This window comes from Esox lucius, chromosome 7 (assembly GCF_011004845.1).
Source record: "Esox lucius isolate fEsoLuc1 chromosome 7, fEsoLuc1.pri, whole genome shotgun sequence".
Lineage (NCBI taxonomy): Eukaryota > Metazoa > Chordata > Actinopteri > Esociformes > Esocidae > Esox > Esox lucius.
In genome coordinates, this window is record NC_047575.1 from 39459602 (window position 1) to 39478471 (window position 18870).

At 42.2% G+C, this 18870-nt stretch overlaps 1 protein-coding gene across 1 annotated transcript in view; it reads left to right on the top strand.

Annotated features, from left to right (window-relative positions):
- Positions 1-4495, top strand: part of LOC105011169 (short transient receptor potential channel 4) — a 45698-nt gene extending 41203 nt beyond the window's left edge. Inside the window, exons 16-17 of the mRNA XM_013134654.4 lie at positions 77-166; positions 855-4495. Of these exons, the coding sequence (XP_012990108.2) occupies positions 77-166; positions 855-1610 (846 nt within the window). The 3' untranslated portion in view covers positions 1611-4495. The remainder of the gene's footprint in view (positions 1-76; positions 167-854) is intronic.
- Positions 4496-18870: the final 14375 nt, after the last annotated feature.

An 18870-nucleotide genomic window follows, 5' to 3' on the forward strand; every position in this document is an offset into this window, starting at 1 on the left:
TGAATGAGAATTTTTGTTTTATTTCTGTTGTTGTTGATCTTGTTGTTGTTCATTGTATGGTTCTTGTCTATTCCAGGAAGTGTTGAGGAACCTGGTGAAGCGATATGTAGCAGCCATGATAAGAGATGCCAAAACAGAGGAAGGGTTGACCGAGGACAACTTTAAGGTGAGGCACAATTCATCCTCCCCTAACAATTTAACATAATTCATGAGAAAAATATGCATTCTATGTTCCACGAAAAAACATCCTCTGTAAAAAAAAAACATGAATCCTGTAAGTACATAAAGTGTTGGCTTATCCTGAAATTCTAGAGGAACTCATTATCTTCCTACTCTTGTGTGCTGTTGTCAGTGTCAGAGCGAGATAAAGGAAAACAGACACTTAGCTTTCCAATTATATTTTCCAATTGTTAATCGCTCAAAACATTCAGAATCTACAGATGTTTTATTTATTTTTTGTTCAAAGACCAAGCCCTGGGCCCCAGACATCAGCCCTTGTCTCACAGAAACCTTGCTAGTTCAGCCCAACAGAAACTAATAGTTGGTATATATAGACGCGTAGACAAATCCATTAGTACAACATTGTGGAGTTAAGGATTTACCTGGTGACACACTCAGCTACGTTTATGGGGACCAACAGCAGGACATCTCAGAATCTCATCACCTTGCATAAAGTAAAAAATAAACCTTTGTACATCACTAATGTTTTCCGTTCCCATTGGTGCCTTCTGTGATCTCCTTGGTATTTCTGTCTTCCCATTGGTGGCTTATGTGATCTCCTTGGTATTTCTATCTTCCCATTGGTGCCTTCTGTGATCTCCTTGGTATTTCTGTATTTTCTTGGTATTTTCTAGGAGCTGAAGCAGGACATTTCCAGTTTCCGTTACGAGGTGATGGGGATGATGAAGACCGGTAAACCCGGTTTGGCTGGTCTGGGTGGTGTCGGCATGGGCGGTCCTGGGGCGGCTGGGGTTGGCGGTGAAGGGTCGTCCGGCTTGGCCTATCCAGACTGGCCACTGAAGGTCCCCTCCAACCCTACACCAACACCACCAGCTGGCCAGCTGAAGAAACACAAGAATACACTTTTTAGTGTAACCGCCTCCATCCTCCAGCAGGGTGGGGCCACTACAGCCTCCTCCCCTCGGGCCCAAGAGGGACAGGGGCTGGCCAATGGCCTGGCCCCCTCGCCCTCCAATGGTGGTTCCTCTGGCTCTGCGAGGGCTTCGGACAGGCCGGGCCAGAGGAAAGACTTCCCCAGGGACATCACAGATTTCGGGCTGTTTCAGAAGCGCCAGAGGAGTGGAGCTGGAGCCACAGGGGCCGGAATTATATACTCTGTGTCCGAGGAGTCGGGGGAGACAAATGGGGAGGGGGTGGTTCGGAAGAGGGAGGCAGAGGGTGAGGAGGACGATGGGGTGTTGAAGGACGGAGAGGAGGAGGAAATGGCTGGTGAAGATGGAGGGAAGGAGGACGGTGACAGAGCAGCAAAGGTGGGAAAGAAGGTGGAGGAGGAGGCAAATGAGAGTTCACTGCCCCAGGAGTCGCATGCTGAAGAAAACGGGGGGTCGGCCAGGATGTCCACGGACGAGGTGCTTGAAGGAGAAACGTAGGCAACGTTTCTGAGATAGAACAGCGGACGAGACCGAAGGGAGAAGAACTACTGCTGGACAGCGTGGCTGGCAATCGTGCTGTTCTCTTTACAGGCTAATAAGGACATTAATCAGGACATTTGAACTGGATTTCTTGCTGAGGTTTTTGCCTTGAGGTTGGGACACCACAGGAATGAACTGCTGCTATGGGATACGCTTATATGGATCTATACAGTACCTGTATGTAGCAAGACTTGGATAATCAGCACTGGAGCATGTGGTCTTTGGAGACTCAGGGAAGCTTGCAACACTTTCTGACACTGAAACCTACCAACTTAGGACACTCTAGTCACCCCTGTATGTGGATTTTTAGTGTGTCCTTTACAGTCTGACCAAAGTCGTGTATTAAGAGAGTTTGGCCAGGTTTTAGTGTGTTAGCCACGTTCAACTATCCCCTATGAAATGATGCACCGCACCACACAAGCAAAACTTAACAAAGAAATTAGCAGACTAATTTTTTGATCATTTTCAAAATTATCCGAAGTTAACAGCACAACCAATAGGTTTGAATAATGGATTAGTAACAGCTATGAAGGACAAAGTGTTGCTCTCTGAAAGTTCTTTCACATTGGCCAAACTAACTCAATATAAATGACTCTGGCCAATGAGAAAGCTTTAGGTAGTATGTCATATGGGCCGACAAAGTCCTTATGATGTCATTGATTATGTGACACCAGGGTTGTCATTTGGAGTGATGACGCAATTTCGAATATTGATGTTATGATGCTGTTATGTGGAATGATGATGTCAATTAGAATGTTGATGTTTTGATGATGTCATGGATTAAGTCTACTGCTCCCCGAAAAGGGGTAATTACTTTTTCCAGTTTAGTCTGCCCTTTGCTTCGACTTATCATCAATAATACTTCTTGCACTTCCTCTCTGTCTTCTTTCAGCACCTCTTGTACCTTTCCATCTGATATTTCCTGCCTCTTATTTGCCAATTTTCTCTCTTGCCTCTCTCTACTTTCTGTCTGTCCATCTCTTTGTATTTCTGTCATTTGAAATATTGGATCATTCTTTTCTTTCCTCTAGCTTTCTCTTTCCATTCACCACCACCCACTCTCCTGGGCCTACTTCCCTTCCCTCTTTCTTCTTTTTTTTATATATATTTCTTTAGTTTTTTCATTTCTTTCTTGCTCACTTTACCATTTCCGAGTGATTAATGTTCTCTAGATCTCTACCACATCCCTTGCTTTCCCTGTCTCTAGGCTCAGTTATGAACAGAGCAATAGATGTAATCTGTTATACTGTAGATCCTTTCTCTCTGCCTTACTCTACTCCGTTTCTTTTAACACTCTAAGTGTGTCAAGAGTCATGCAACAGATATGTAGTATTTTCTCTATGCAAACGTCGGAAGCCTTGTATTTACTGGCTAAAGTATTTGATTTCATTACTGCTGACAATTCCGGGGACTTCTGCACAAACTACCAGGTTTTCTGGAAAATCGTTGGAGAATACCGGACTTTCCTGCTAATTCTCTCCTGATTCCTTAGTTTTTTTTGGAATCTTCCAACTGAAATGTTAGGGAACACCTGCGGATCTTGGTAGGATTACCATAATTTGTGGGCTTGTACCATCAGGCGCGTGCACAGATCTACCTGTGCCTAAGCACCTGCCCTTTGCTCCTATAGTCACCAAGTGCCCTTTTGGCTAGTATATATATATATATATATATTTTTATTATTATGTTTTTTTGTCTTTGTTCTGAACCTAGACTACCCGCATGTCATCAACGTATTATTGAATTCCAGAGTATTGCACAGCAACCATTCAGTTGGCCTTAGTGGGAGTGACCATGCGACCAGATCATGTGACTAAGATGTAGTGACAATGGGAATGGACAATCTGAGTAGTTTTCGTCAAAACCTTTTAGTTTAAGCAAATGAAAAATACTGCAGGGCGTGGTTGCGAGTGGAGCAGTGGTTCTGGCATTTGATGCTGAAAACAAGCACTTGCCAATTGAAATCCAGGCTAGCCTGAGCCAGCCACTGTCATTTCCCAAAAGACAGGCTGAGCTAGCGGCCTGCAACACTAAATGTAAGGTTTCTTCAGTAGGCTAGCTTGCTAGCTACTGCACAATTAACACGTTTGAATTAACTGCCTCGTTGTGCCCAGAGGCAGTCCGGTATTGAGACCGCTCAGCTGCAATGTGCGCACAGCTGTCCCACAAAAGCTGTACAGCATTGCAATTGGGGACTGGGGACTGGGTACAGAAGTGTGTGTGTGTGTGTCGACTAAGCCAAAGCCTAACGCGCAGTGAAGTTTTGAATTCTTGTTTGAGATAAACCCAATCCCGAGTTACTGCAGTTCCGGTTAGTTGGTGGGTTGGTTGTGCCCGTCACTGGTCCGTCTGGAGTTTGCACGATGCCCCGTATCCCGGTCTTCGCTGTATGAACCTTGCACACGCCTGGCATCCAAACATGCATGGCTTGAGAGAAGCGGCCGCCAGGTTGAGCGTATGTTACTAAAGCTAGTTCCAATAATGAGCAGCCTATCAGTCAGACTAGTTCTGACGACGAGTCACTTAGCCGAGGTCTTCATCACTATCCGTTTTGATTTTTGAGCATCTACAATTTATGTGTACACCACTGCTGAATTCTACTCCCCCAATGTAATATGGCCAACATGCAAACAGGCAGTTACTACAGAATGTTAATATATACACATGAAAGTACATCTTCAGTACATTGTTATTCATGTTTTTTATCGCCTGGGTCGCTCTGTTAGAATTGCAGATGGAGGGAGTAGTGTTGGGGAAGAACCTTGTGATTTCATGTTAGCTTGAGAGAGACCATTGTTATAGACATGAGGTAACATGAAGAATAAACACTGAGCTTGTCACAATCACTTTGCAAATGCAACGGGGTGTCTCTGAATGCATGTGCACACAGAAACACACACACACACACACGCGCACACGCACACACACACCCGTACCCACCCTCTTCTCGTCACCATGGCAACATGAAGTGTGAAAATTGCATCTATTTTCAGAGGCTGAACTATTTTATTTCTTTACCACACTCAGAAAAGGTAATGTTCTTAATCGATTATTTTTCTGCTCTTAAGCCTGCTTGACAATTGTTTTCAGATAAAGAACCTTTAGTTAAACCATGCGTTTACATAATAATTTTGCCGCAACCTTTGTGTTAATGAGTTAAATTAGACCCATGATGATAAATCCTGACACAGCAGTACCAGTTCACATATTGCCCACAAGCAGTTGGTTTTCAATTAATAACAAACTCATAACTCATCGAGAATTTATACAGACCACTTTTAACAATACAACATGTTTATTCTCACAAAAAGCACATTAGTCTATATTTGCTATGATGGACAAAATAAGCAAAAATTATATTCAACTATGTGTTTACTACCAGTAGACAACTGTATGTTCTTCTTAAGACACATGAATGACAGTCAATTTATTAGTGTGCGATTTGCAGAATGTACATTTTACATGTGTTGTGCTGATCTGGCAATTCTTCCTTGGAGGGGTATGTCACCTGTGTCATGTCACCTCTTTCTCCTTCTCACTGGTAGCTTCCGGTAGTGAAGAAGGATCGGTTGTCCGTGAGAGGGAATGCACCATTCTTTGAATGCTGGGGGTGACAAGACAATATATGCCTCTACATCCTACCAAATATAATATATGGGGGTGACAAGACAATATATGCCTCTACATCCTACCAAACATAATATAAGGGGGTGACAAGACAATATATGCCTCTACATCCTACCAAATATAATATAGGGGGGTGACAAGACAATATATGCCTCTATATCCTACCAAACATAATATAAGGGGGTGACAAGACAATATATGCCTCTACATCCTACCAAATATAATATATGGGTGTGACGAGACAGAATATGCCTCTACATCCTACCAAATATAATATATGGGGGTGACAAAACAATGTATGCCTCTACATCCTACAAAATATAATATAATGGGTGTGACAAGACAGAATATGCCTCTACATCCTACCAAATATAATATATGGGGGTGACGACAATATATGCCTCTACATCCTACCAAATATAATATATGGGGGTGACAAGACAAAATATGCCTCTACATCCTACCAAATATAATATATGGGGGTGACAAGACAAAATATGCCTCTACATCCTACCAAACATAATATATGGGGGTGACGACAATATATGCCTCTACATCCTACCAAATATAATATAGGAGGGAGAAAGGACAATATATGCCTCTACATCCTACCAAATATAATATATGGCAGGCATGCGGAGAAGATCCAGGACATGCAGGTCTATATTGAAGTGCCAGCTGGGGACCACTGAGAAGATCCAGGACATGTGGGAGGTGTTGAATTTGACCCAAGGTCTCAGGGGGACAATTGAAAGTGAAAATGGTTCAACTTTGGGCAAGAGCTACAAAAACTGACCATGGTGAGCATAGTTTCTGTGTGTGTGTGTGTCTCTATAGTAACGTGTGAAACATATCACCCACAAATGTAATCAAACTGAAGTCACAGCTAACTGCGGTAGCTGAGCAGTGTCGAATTCAATAAACAGAAGTACAATATTCAGAGAATTAGTGTTGGGGCTAGCCAAGACCCAGAACACTCGGATGTGCCCATGAAAAACATCACTGAAGGTTTAAGGGTTTTGGGCTGAGTGGGTGTCTATTTCACGTTTGGATTGCAGCTTTTGTCTACACTTACTTTTTCATACAGGTAGAGTGGAATAACTGGGTCATATGCAAATGAATATTTGAATGCCCATTCAGTGTGTAGAATTCTACCAAATTCTACAGTACCACAGCTTAGCTGAGGATAGCATCAAAATGATATGTCATATTACATAGTAAGCACTGCAGATGACTGAAGGCTACTAATGTACTGGAATAGTACTGTACATTCTAACAACATGATATACATTAAGTACAACTGATGACTGAAAGCTACTAATGTAGATTTTTTTCAATCATTTATACACTATACAATAGAATTGGGTAGTAATCACTACAAGATAAGCAGCTTAACCATGTGTATTCCTTTAACTGTCCTCTAAATTGTATTCTCCATTCTTTTTCCTTCTCCCTGATTCAGTCAGACATCCGACTTTCTCACCCAAAGGAGAGGGGATGTGTGAAATGGCAACAGGGAAACCGTTTCTAAATGGAAGACATCCTGAGGCATCGTTGGCCTGGCCTCTATTCTACAGTGGATATAAAAAGTCCTCACACCCCTGTTACAATGCCAGGTTCTTGTGATGTAAAAGAATGAGACAAAGATAAACCATGTCAGAACTTTTTCCACCTTTAATGTGACCTATAACGTGAACAATTCAATTGAAAAGCAAATTGAAATCTTTGAGAAAACAAAACAAACAAACAAAAAAAACTCAAAATTACCTGGTTGCATAAGTGTGCACACCCTCTTATAACTGGGGATGTGTTTTTCAATTGAATTGTTCACATTATAGGTCACATTAAAAGTGGAAAAAGTTCTGACATGATTCATCTTTGTCTCATTCCTTTACATCAAAAAAACCTGGCATTTTAGCAGGGGTGTGTAGACTTTTCATATCCACTGAATGTTTATAGATTGTCTTTCAGAGGGCCTCTGTTGGCACAACCTCTCTCTCTCCCCCTTACCCCCCCCCCCTTGTGTCTCTCCCCTTTCTTTCTCTCTCCCCCGTTCTCTCTTTGTCTCTCTCTCCCCTCCGCCCCTTTCTCCTCTTATTTTCTCTTTCTTTCACTTATTCCCTTCCTCTCCCATCACTCTCCTTTTTCTCAATACACCCTAACACATTTCTGTCCATTATCACTAATAGCTCTGCCTCGAACTCTTTCTCTCCCTGCAGTTCAAGCTGTGATGGAACTAAAAGCGATAAAAACTAAATACAGATTGACCAGAAAGTGAAAGGACGAAGCATTTAGTGGACATGGAGCATGTCACCTGTAATCTCCCGGAGCCATCCATCTACACCCCCTCGGACGGAGACGTTATCATTCAGAATGATGTAATACATCACTGTGAGCACTGCCATCTACTGGATAGACCGTTTTTGAACATTTCAAAGTACGGTAATCCTCAACTCTGGTTAGTTATTTGAATGACTGTCTTTAACAATTATTGTTCCATTTTACTGGCAATGCCACTTAACAGTTTTGAGTGCGTGTCCACAGCCAGGCCAATCCGAAATCTGCACTGACATGGAAATTAAACCTGTATCCTACAGTACAGTAGAGACCAAGCAACACGTTTTGTTGTTCTGGCTCTGTGCTCCATCACTTTGAATCTGACTTTTGGCATCTGTTGGTACATTGAGAGGCAGAAAAGCGCAGGTTCGCTCAGCCAAGACAAATTACTTGGTAGACCATAGGAAACCTGGATCACCTTGATGAAGAAGAAAACAACAAGGAACAGTCTGACAGATCTGGAACACTGCAGGAAGTTCCCATGCCAGCCTCTACCATTTGCAGAAGACTTCCCCAGCCATTTGTTAGGTTCTGTTCCTCTGGGGTAACTCACTGCCGTCACATGGTTGTGCATATGATATTATCATCAATACATCACTGTGTTCTTATTAACAGAAATCCCCATTGGCAATGAGCATCTTATATTGACCTCTTGATTAAAGTACCAAGTGCAACAACTGCTACGTCAGGCTACTGTATAAAACACGTAGCCCCTCTTATCCGGTGAGCATGGCTACGCTAACAACACATTCAGGGCCAGAGTGGGACTCAGAGCTGCACGGTGGGCAGGTATTTGATCCAACACTGTATCACACGTACGCTTTTCAAGATATTGTACTTTGATGTTTAAGCTGAAAGGCAGTTATAATGGGGGGGCCTGTAAACAGGGGTGTGTCCAGAACATTTTGACTGAGGTGGTCAAGCTGGGGCACAGCCCTCGTTTAGGGGGGGGGGGGGGGGGCATCAGATTTTAAACACAAATATTTATTTATTTATTTGAATTGTCATGATTCAACATATTAAAGGATTCATCTCATAATCTGATCCTTTCCCAGTTCAAATGAAACTATTCCAAATGTTTTGTTAGAGTTTGCATTCAAGGTCAGAATTCTATGTCACTGTACCGTTTACTGTACCGTATCAGTTCACATTAAAGAGTTATCACTACCAAATCAGCCATTTGAAGACAACTCAAGGTGCAACATTCTACTTTCCCCCAATTATAATTGTATGAAAGGAATGCTGCATTAAGTCAGTGGTACTCCTGGGAATACCCATCCATCTCAAAATGTTGCTGTTACCCTGAAGTAGCTTACCTGAATCAAGAAGCCAATTGGTTGACAAGTTGATAGAGGTGCTCTAGCTCTGGAATACATCTAATGAATGGAATAGGGGTCCCCAGGAGAGATTTGATAACCACTGCATTAAGGTATTCAAGTAGGTCTATTCCTGACCTACATTCTGCACTATTCTGCACTAATGACCAGATGTTACAATGTCCGGTTCCCTGCTGGTAAGTATTGCTTACATCTCTTTGCAGGTCTGTTTGCATTTTTTTAAGGTTCATCCTTAAAATCCTTAGAAACAATTAGCAACAGCAAAGTATTTATTTGTTTCACTTAATTAAATACATGTAAAAACTGTAATAATCAAAGTCTAGTCTGCTCATAGGTTTTTAGGTTTCTAGCTGAAATACAATCTGCAAATAAAAACTTGTGAACCAAGCACTTTGTATATTGGTTGATGATGTGGTTCCATAAACTGCCTGGCTACCCAAACCTCTTAATCTAGCCAAATTACATAATTTTCAGACATCAGGTAATCTGAAATATGCAATTGTCCAGAAATTCTTCATATATAAATAAAGTACTAGTCAAAAGTTTGGACATATTTATCCATTCTTTTGGGACTGTTTACTTATAACAATAGTAAATTTGACTGGTGATGTATATAGATACAGTGTTACCGAGAATTTGTTGTATTTTAGTACAAAGTGCTTAAGACATTTGTCGAGAGAAATACTTTAGAAGCTGTTTATATTTATGCACCATTCTCTTGGAATTTTGTGGATCAGGCCTAGAAGAGCGAACTGACTGACCCTTGTAAAATAGTGTAGTGGATAGAAATGCAGGCTATGAAAAAACAGGTCCCGCTTTTCACTCCTGTCACTGTCAAAACACATTATGCTTTAGGATTTGTTCTGGATAGACAAAAACTTCACTGGCTACAACCTTCAGTAGCTCCTTTATAGGGAGCCGAAAATGAAACTGTTTACTGCTATATTGCAACTATTTCTGGTGGATATTCGAATTATGCATTAGGATTTGTTCAGGATAGTGAATTGTATTGATCGTTATTTTATCAATGTCATTCAAGAATGGCTAATAATCTTTTAAAACGGCCAGTGGCAAAAGCCATACAGTTCATAGATGCTATTTGGGGTGGAGGTGAACTTAATAAGAAATGCTTAAAGTGTATTTTGAAATCCAGCGTCTTGATACTTTACTTGGACATTTGGCAGAGAGACGTGCCGACAAGGGAAGCAGTAGGCAGAGTTCTTGGGTTTGGGGGTAATCAAGCCATGTGATGATATTTGCACCAAGAGTCATTCAATGCCCTCCTTTTATCTCCTAACATGATATCAGTGTAATCAGTCAGTCTGTCTCTCCAATGTGAACTTGTAATTACATCAGGCCAGGTCAGTTGGTGTGGTACGCGGTGGTGTGTCAGCCCAGCTGGCAGTGCTTGTGTGTGGAAGAGAAAGAGAGATAGCATGTGAGGTACGAACGGCACTTGGAGGGTGGGCCTCGCTAAAGCAAATCCCCAGGCCAGTGGCCCACTCCACGCTGCAGCAAGAATAGATGATATGATAAAATTGCTTTGCCCAAGCCTCATCACCGGTCCAATGACCTGCAGCCCAATGGAATAGTCCCAATGATCCCAATTCCTCACTCCGCCATTGAATGCGCGCACACACACACACACACACACACACAGACACAAAACACACACACGTACATAACACAAGCACATGACACACAAACAGACACATCACAGTACATTAGGGATGAAACGGTACAGTACGTACCGTAGTTTGTGGGTCATGGTAACGGTACAATTTCAGTATGAATGACGTCATCGTGTTAGAGGTGTTTCCACTCAAGTCGCCGACAGTGCCAAGCAATGCATGCTGACTGTACTGTGTTTACGGTCTTCTTACCCCTCGTCATCGTATTGAACGCTGAATCCAACGTTTTCCCACACAGGGGATTTGAAAAACGGCGGAACCTCTTCAAATTTGCATCTCTCTGAACACATTTTAGCTCTGGTCGAGCCCAGTGAGAAACCACAATTTCAGTCAGATTGTTAGATGCCAGCAAGACACTCGTGAAAGTTGGCTGCTTTTCTCCCAGCACCGTTGTTTATGAGGTACATTGCTAGCTAGTACCGAGCTAGGTAATTAAGCTAGCTACATACTGAACAATGGCTATTAGACTGATGCCACGGGAAAGTACAAATTCAATCATATAGTGTCAGAAATACAAAATCAACAAAAACACTGCAAAATGCCTCCAACAAATGCCCAGCTTTTCTCCGTTTTGTTTGGTCATATTACCGATGACAGGTCCAAGATGTACAGCCACTAACATTATTGTTGGCAGTAGGCTTAATGCTCTGACAACAGTGGGTACATCAGTCAAATTGGTGTCCTTACGTATTGTATTTTGCATGGAGTGTTGCATTACAAAAGTCTTAAAACGTCTGAAATGTAACTTCCTGAAACCTGCAGATACCCTGTGGGACACAATTAGGGAGGTTTCCTACTGAGATGTCATTGCAAATCGTCCATTGGTTGTTTAAGGGGGTGAGGGTTGCGGTAATGGCACATTTTGAGACATTGCTGTGGAGTAAAGTTAGTCAGCCCTCAGGAGCCCCCTAACGGCCTGGGGCCCCAAGCATTTGCCTGCCTTACCTGTTCACAAGGTACGCGTCTGGTTCTGTGAATCTGAAACTACAACGAGTGTGTAGTCTACAGCACAATAAGCATGTTTTGGAAATTATAGGAAAAAAACTACGTTATTGTAACTCTGAACCATAGGGGGCGTACTGAATTGTGCAGTTCCGTTGCAACCCTAAAGTACATATCACACATACACACGATCAAAGCTGCTTGTCATGTTACTGAACTTGCTTTCATGTTCCTTTGTCCCTCTTGATTTCTGTGATCCAGTCTGTGATCCAGTTTGGTTTCTGTGATCCAGTTTGAGCTGTCACGTCATTATGACAGCTCTGCAGCCTCTTTAGCCTAGCTGTCACCCACACAGACGCACATGGACGGTCTTGTATTTCTATGCTGGTAGCAACCAGAAAACCAAATATCCATGTTCCCTAACCTTAAACCTAAACTAAACCCTACCCTTAACCTAACCTAAACATAATTTGAAACCTAACCTAAACTTAACTCTTCATGCATTGCGTTGAAAACAACTCAGTGAATTAAATCTCAACCAGATTTTTTAGTAATTCAGCTGATGTTTTCCTTCAGTGTTAACACACATATTTGCAACTTAAAACAGCTTAGTTGAACAACCAAAGAAAATACAGGTTTAAAGTATTTAGGTGGAAACACCAAAGAAAATACAGGTTTAAAATAGATAATCAATACGTGGAACATAGAATCACTGTGCAAGGAACTTCCAATTGTCACAAAATGTGCTTGAAATAAAAAAATAAATAATGTTGCCCGTTTTCTTTCCATAAATGAGTTTCTAACTTGATTTAAGTAAAACAAACAATATCATGACTCCATTCACGGAAAGGTAGAATTCCGAATCCCCGTTGACCACTCAGGGCCCTCAAACTCTGGAACCTGAAGCCCGGTCCACTCGGTTGTTTCATTACAACCCTCTCATCAGGGACTTATTTAGAAAAGGAACATCACAGGAGTGCAATTAATGATGAGATAGAACAGAAAGTCAGCAGGCTTCTAATCACGCAGGGTAACGCTAAACCTCAAATGAATCCCTCAGTCCTCCATTCCACCTTGATGAGCGAGGTTGTACGGGGCTAATTAGACCCTCCAGTGAATCTTCACCAATGCTGGCTCCGCTTGCCAGCAGTCTGCCAAGTGGATTCCCATGAGGCATTGTACAATCCCATTTGAGCCTACTGAAGGGATAATGAAGGGATAGGCGAGTCTACTGATATGACTCGCATTTTTCCACATCTGGTTTAGAGACGAGACATATACAAAACTAGATATGTCCTACATTAAATGTTCAATTGTCGACTATGTTTATTTCTTCTTTACTGATAGGAGATGTTTGTAAATAAGAATTCCATGCCTGTTTTATTACATTCATGTACATGATAAATTGCATCATTCCAGTTTAAGAGTGTGTCCCAAAATCCAAATGCGTTTACTAAACCTCTAGCCACACTGTGGAAGTCACCCTCTGAGTTTCATCAGCAATATGTAATAAAAGAGGGCACTCCAAGCAAGTATGTTTGGGACAGGGTCTGTTTGAGTTTCACTGTCAATATATGTTAGACAGGACCGGGAAGGAAATGTGACAAAATGAAAAACAACAACAATTAAGTGTTATTTTACACACAGAAGAGTATACATTGTTATTACCTGCTGATCTGTATCATTGTTTTCCACACATTATCTACAAACATTATCTCCACACTTTATCTATGTACTTTTTCTTCACACATTACATACACACTTTGTCTTCAACACCTTCTGATGCATTTCAGACTAAACTTCCTTCAGATAGAAAATATAGTTTTAGACAGACTGTTATTGGTCCAATTATAGAAGTAGACCAAACATCGGTTTGCTCATTCTTGGAGGGGTCGCAAATTACTTGATATATGTTTTTACCAACCTGATTCCATAAAAGTTGGGACACTGTACAAATTGTGAGTAAAAAAGGAATGGAATAATTTACAAATCTCATAAACGTATATTTAATTCACAATAGAATATAGATAACATATCGAATGTTGAAAGTGAGACATTTTGTAATGTCATGCCAAATATTGGCTCATTTTGGATTTCATGAGAGCTATACATTCCAAAAAAGTTGAGACAGGTAGCAATAAGAGGCCGGAAAAGTTAAATGTACAGATAAGGAACAGCTGGAGGACCAATTTGCAACTTATTATGTAAATTAGCAACATGATTGGGTATAAAAAGAGCCTCTCAGAGGGGCAGTGTCTCTCAGAAGTCAAGATGGGCAGAGGATCACCAATTCCCCCAATGCTGCGGCGAAAAATAGTGGAGCAATATCAGAAAGAGTTTCTCAGAGAAAAATTGCAAAGAGTTTGAAGTTATCATCATCTACAGTGCATAATATCATCCAAAGATTCAGAGAATCTGGAACAATCTCTGTGCGTAAGGGTCAAAGCCGGAAAACCATACTGGATGCCTGTGATCTTCGGGCCCTCAGACGGCACTGCATCACATACTGTGGCAAAGTGGAAAAGTGTTCTGTGGTCAGACGAATCAAAATTTGAAGTCCATTTTGGAAAACTGGGACGCCATGTCATCCGGACTAAAGAGGACAAGGACAACCCAAGTTGTTATCAGCGCTCAGTTCAGAAGCCTGCATCTCTGATGGTATGGGGTTGCATGAGTGCGTGGGGCATAGGCAGCCTACACATCTGGAAAGGCACCATCAATGCTGACAGTTATATCCAAGTTCTAGAACAACATATGTGGCCATCCAGACGTCGTCTCTTTCAGGGAAGACCTTGCATTTTCCAACATGACAATGCCAGACCACATACTGCATCAATTACAATGTCATGGCTGCATAGAAGAAGGATCCGGGTACTGAAATGGCCAGCCTGCAGTCCAGATCTTTCACCCATAGAAAACATTTGGCGCATCATAAAGAGGAAGGTGCGACAAAGAAGACCTAAGACAGTTGAACAATTAGAAGCCTGTATTAGACAAGAATGGGGCAACATTCCTATTCATAAACTTGAGCAACTTGTCTCCTCAGTCCCCAGACGTTTGCAGTCTGTTATAAAAAGAAGAGGGGATGCCACACAGTGGTAAACATGGCCTTGTCCCAACTTTTTTGAGATGTGTTGATGCCATGAAATTTAAAATCAACTTATTTTTCCCTTAAAGTGATACATTTTCTCAGTTTGAACAATTGATATGTCATCTATGTTCTATTCGGAATAAAATATTGAAATTTGAAACTTCTTCATCATTGAATTCTGTTTTTATTCACAATTGTACGGTGTCCCAAATTTTTTGGAATCGGGTTTGTATGTAGAACATTCAGAGTTGTAGGTAGAAGAATATAAAAAAAGGTAGTTCTTGTAAAAAACTATTTATGTAGAATTAACTGTGAATGAACAAACCCCAGGACCTTATAGAGATCCACATTTTCTAAGATTGCCCCTGTCTTTACCACATTCCATCTCATCCCCTGTGTCTCCAGCGTTCCTCTCCCTGTCTTTCTCTCTGTCTCCCTTGTCAATCATACCACTGCGTACCTCAGACGTCTATCCACCAGACAGCCAGGCCTGTACATAACATGTCTGACCAGGTGAAACGACTCCCATCTCTCACTGAAGAGCGGTGGAGCAGAAACAGAGCAGAGCGCCGAGATCCTTGTGTCTGCCAGCTGCCTGTTGCTGGACGGTGGGGAGAACCTGGCTGAGATATCAAAGACCCGTTACATCGGACGTTTGACACAGTCCGTGATTAAATGGATTACGCTCCAGTCACAAAGCCTAAGATTAGATGTGTAAACAGAACGAGCATGTGGTTGAGACAGGCCTGGCAATACAAACAATGCAGGCAACCAAATAAGGAGCCATGTACCAAGTTGAAGGATGTGATAGTTTATGTCTGGACAGTGTTAAGATGATCTCCTCAAGACACGTTCCTTCTCTTCATCATTTCTGCCACGTGTTCTCTGTTTGTGTCTGTGTCAAACACACACTGACATCTCAAGGGAAAATATAAACATAATTTCAAAGGTTTTCTGTGGTAACCTCCAGAATGATGGGCGCCCTTGGGGAAAGAAGAGGGAAAAGGGTGTTTAAAACCAACACAGATTTGGAGCTGTATTATTTTGTAATTTCTCCAAAGTGGAATACGTTTTTACGCTTCATTGAGTGATTCAAATCAAAATAGTACCTACACTATAATTGTGTTTCTCAGAACGACTACTGGTGTAACAGTGAGTTCTATTGCTGTGTAATCCTAACCAAGGCCCTGGTTCCAATCCAAGTACCTACGCTTTCATATTCTTTGGCCAACATTAATGGGTTTGTACCAAAGCTCCCGGTACTTGCTGCAAAACATGGTTGTGGGTCTTTGATGTCATGTGACTATTTTGCTTCCCCTTTTCCTGGGACTAATGTTAAGGTCTTTTCAACTACACCTTGTTCTGGGCTATTTTGTCCAAAAAACTGTACTCCCCTATGCCCTTTTTCACAAGCTAGTAGGTGTTTCAGCCACTTCCATTTGCAAAAGACCTCCACAGCCAAACTCCACATTGGATCCACATTGCAATGTCTTGGCATTAATCCTGTTCCTCTGGGGTAACTCACTGCCATCACATCATTGTGTATACGATATTACCATCAATACATCACCATGTTATTATTAATAGAAATCCCCATTAGCAATGAGCAAGGGAACCCAGTACAAATCCCCCATAGAAGGAAACAGAACCAAACAGGTAGAGGCAGGGCTGGTGAAACTTTTTCGCAAACTGATCTTACTGCAACAAAGTAAATTTAAAAAGTTACAAAAATAATTATGTTTTGCAACAACAGCTGTTCTATCTTGAGATGAAGAACAAGACCTATTCAAGTTCCAGCTTCTTGGTCAGCTGTTGAATAAGATGCTTAAAAGATACAGAGCTTCATCAATGAGATGTCCCAGACCCTGTCATGATGGCTTTTCTTCCAAAACCCTTATCTGAGACACAAGGGGTTGCTTTCGTTATAATAGGGATAATAGTATTTTGATTTTGTTCATTTTATAACAATTTGTCCAATAAGTGGGAAAAGCCTCAATCACTTGAATGTTCGGCTCTATTTTGAATCCATTCCGGTTGGCAGAATAACCTTTGAAAAATTGGGGTTAGATGATACTCTGCCCGGCAGTCTTTTGTTTCCAGGCAAAGAATCCCTTGGAAAACCGGGTGACATTTATTAGACTCAAGATGTAATCATCCTTCTGAAACAGAGACAGGCTACTTGAACTTGAACTAATCATCCTTCTGAAACAGAGACTGGCAGCTTGAACTTGAACTAATCATCCTTCTGTAACAGAGTGAGGCTACTTGAACTTGGTCAATAATAATGCATTGGTTGTGTTATCCCATGGAAAAAAGTTTTGCCACATTGCAAAGTGCAGTAATGCTCATTTATGAGACAGGCCAACAGTGCACTAGCATTAGTTCGCCACCAGAGGGAGTTCTCCTCACACTATTCACTACTGTTCTACTGTTACCAGAGGAATTCTCTGGTTCTCTTTTCCAGTTGTCCCCTTTTCCTCCCTCATGCAAACTTCATTTTTTTGCCTCCAGCATTAATTTAGTAAGACAAAAAGTGAAGACATGATGGATCATGACAGAGAAGTAGAGACAATAACAGGTTGAAAGTGATTGAGACAAAAGCAGCTTGAATGTGAGATAGAAGAGCCTCCCAAGCCAGCTGGCTTTGGGGCTTTGTTCACAAACCCAAACTCCATCCTCTGGAGAGCAACACACCCAACCAACTCATCAGGAAGAAAGATAACAAATTGACAGAATGGAATGAGTACACAGTGGCAGAATACCTGACCACTGAGACCGACCCATTAGAGAAAAAAACTTGACAGACTAAGCAACCATATGGCCTTGCTATAGAGAAAGGAAAGAAAAATGAGATTTTAAGTGCAGATTTGTATCATGGCAGCCAGAAGGCCTTTGGTCTCCTGGATGGAGTGTTTCCACGTGGCACTGGCCTAGCATAGAGAGGTGGGGGGTGCATCAATAGACTAGAGGGGGAAGAGAGAGTTCAGAGAGGACAAGATCGAAACAGCGGACAGACATCTATCTAGGACAGACTCAAACGAGTAGTGGATATAGAGAAAGGGATTGAGGACATAGGAGACGGTGAGAGGAGGAAGGATGGGGGTTAACTGAAGGAGACTGAGGACATGGCAGACAGTAAGAAGATGAAGGATGGGGGTTAACTGAAGGAGACTGAGGACATGGGAGACAGTAAGAGGATGAAGGATGGGGGTTAACTGAAGGAGACTGAGGACATGGGAGACAGTAAGAGGAGGAAGGATGGGGGTTAACTGAAGGAGACTGAGGACATGGGAGACAGTAAGAGGATGAAGGATGGGGGTTAACTGAAGGAGACTGAGGACATAACAGACAGTAAGAGGAGGAAGGATGGGGGTTAACTGAAGGAGACTGAGGACATAGCAGACAGTAAGAAGATGAAGGATGGGGGTTAACTGAAGGAGACTGAGGACATAACAGACAGTAAGAGGATGAAGGATGGGGGTTAACTGAAGGGGACTGAGGACATAGGAGACGGTAAGAGGAAGGATGGGGGTTAACTGAAGGGGACTGAGGACATAGGAGACGGTAAGAGGATGAAGGATGGGGGTTAACTGAAGGGGACTGAGGACATAGGAGATGGTAAGAGGATGAAGGATGGGGGTTAACTGAAGGGGACTGAGGACATAGGAGACGGTAAGAGGAAGGATGGGGGTTAACTGAAGGGGACTGAGGACATAGGAGACGGTAAGAGGATGAAGGATGGGGGTTAACTGAAGGGGACTGAGGACATAGGAGATGGTAAGAGGATGAAGGATGGGGGTTAACTGAAGGGGACTGAGGACATAGGAGATGGTAAGAGGAAGGATTGGGGTTAACTGAAGGGGACTGGGTTGAATGTTAGGTCGGGGCGACGTGTGAAAAAACACTAAGAGTGCGGCTGACTACCCAGACTTACAAAATGATCTACATCATCAACGTTTCAGCTTTTACATCCCAACAGTCTCAGTAGGTGCATGTCGTGTGTGTATGTGTCCATACCTTCTTCTGCAAGTGTTAGGCTACTGTCACAATACTTGACTGTCATCAGGGCAGTTACAGCTTGCAGCTGTGAACTACTAGCCTGACTCCTACTGAGGCACCACTCTGTCTCTGTGCTCGGCTACCTTTCTGCCGATGGCTACCTGGTCCTGCCCCAACAGGTCCGCTGGCTGAAT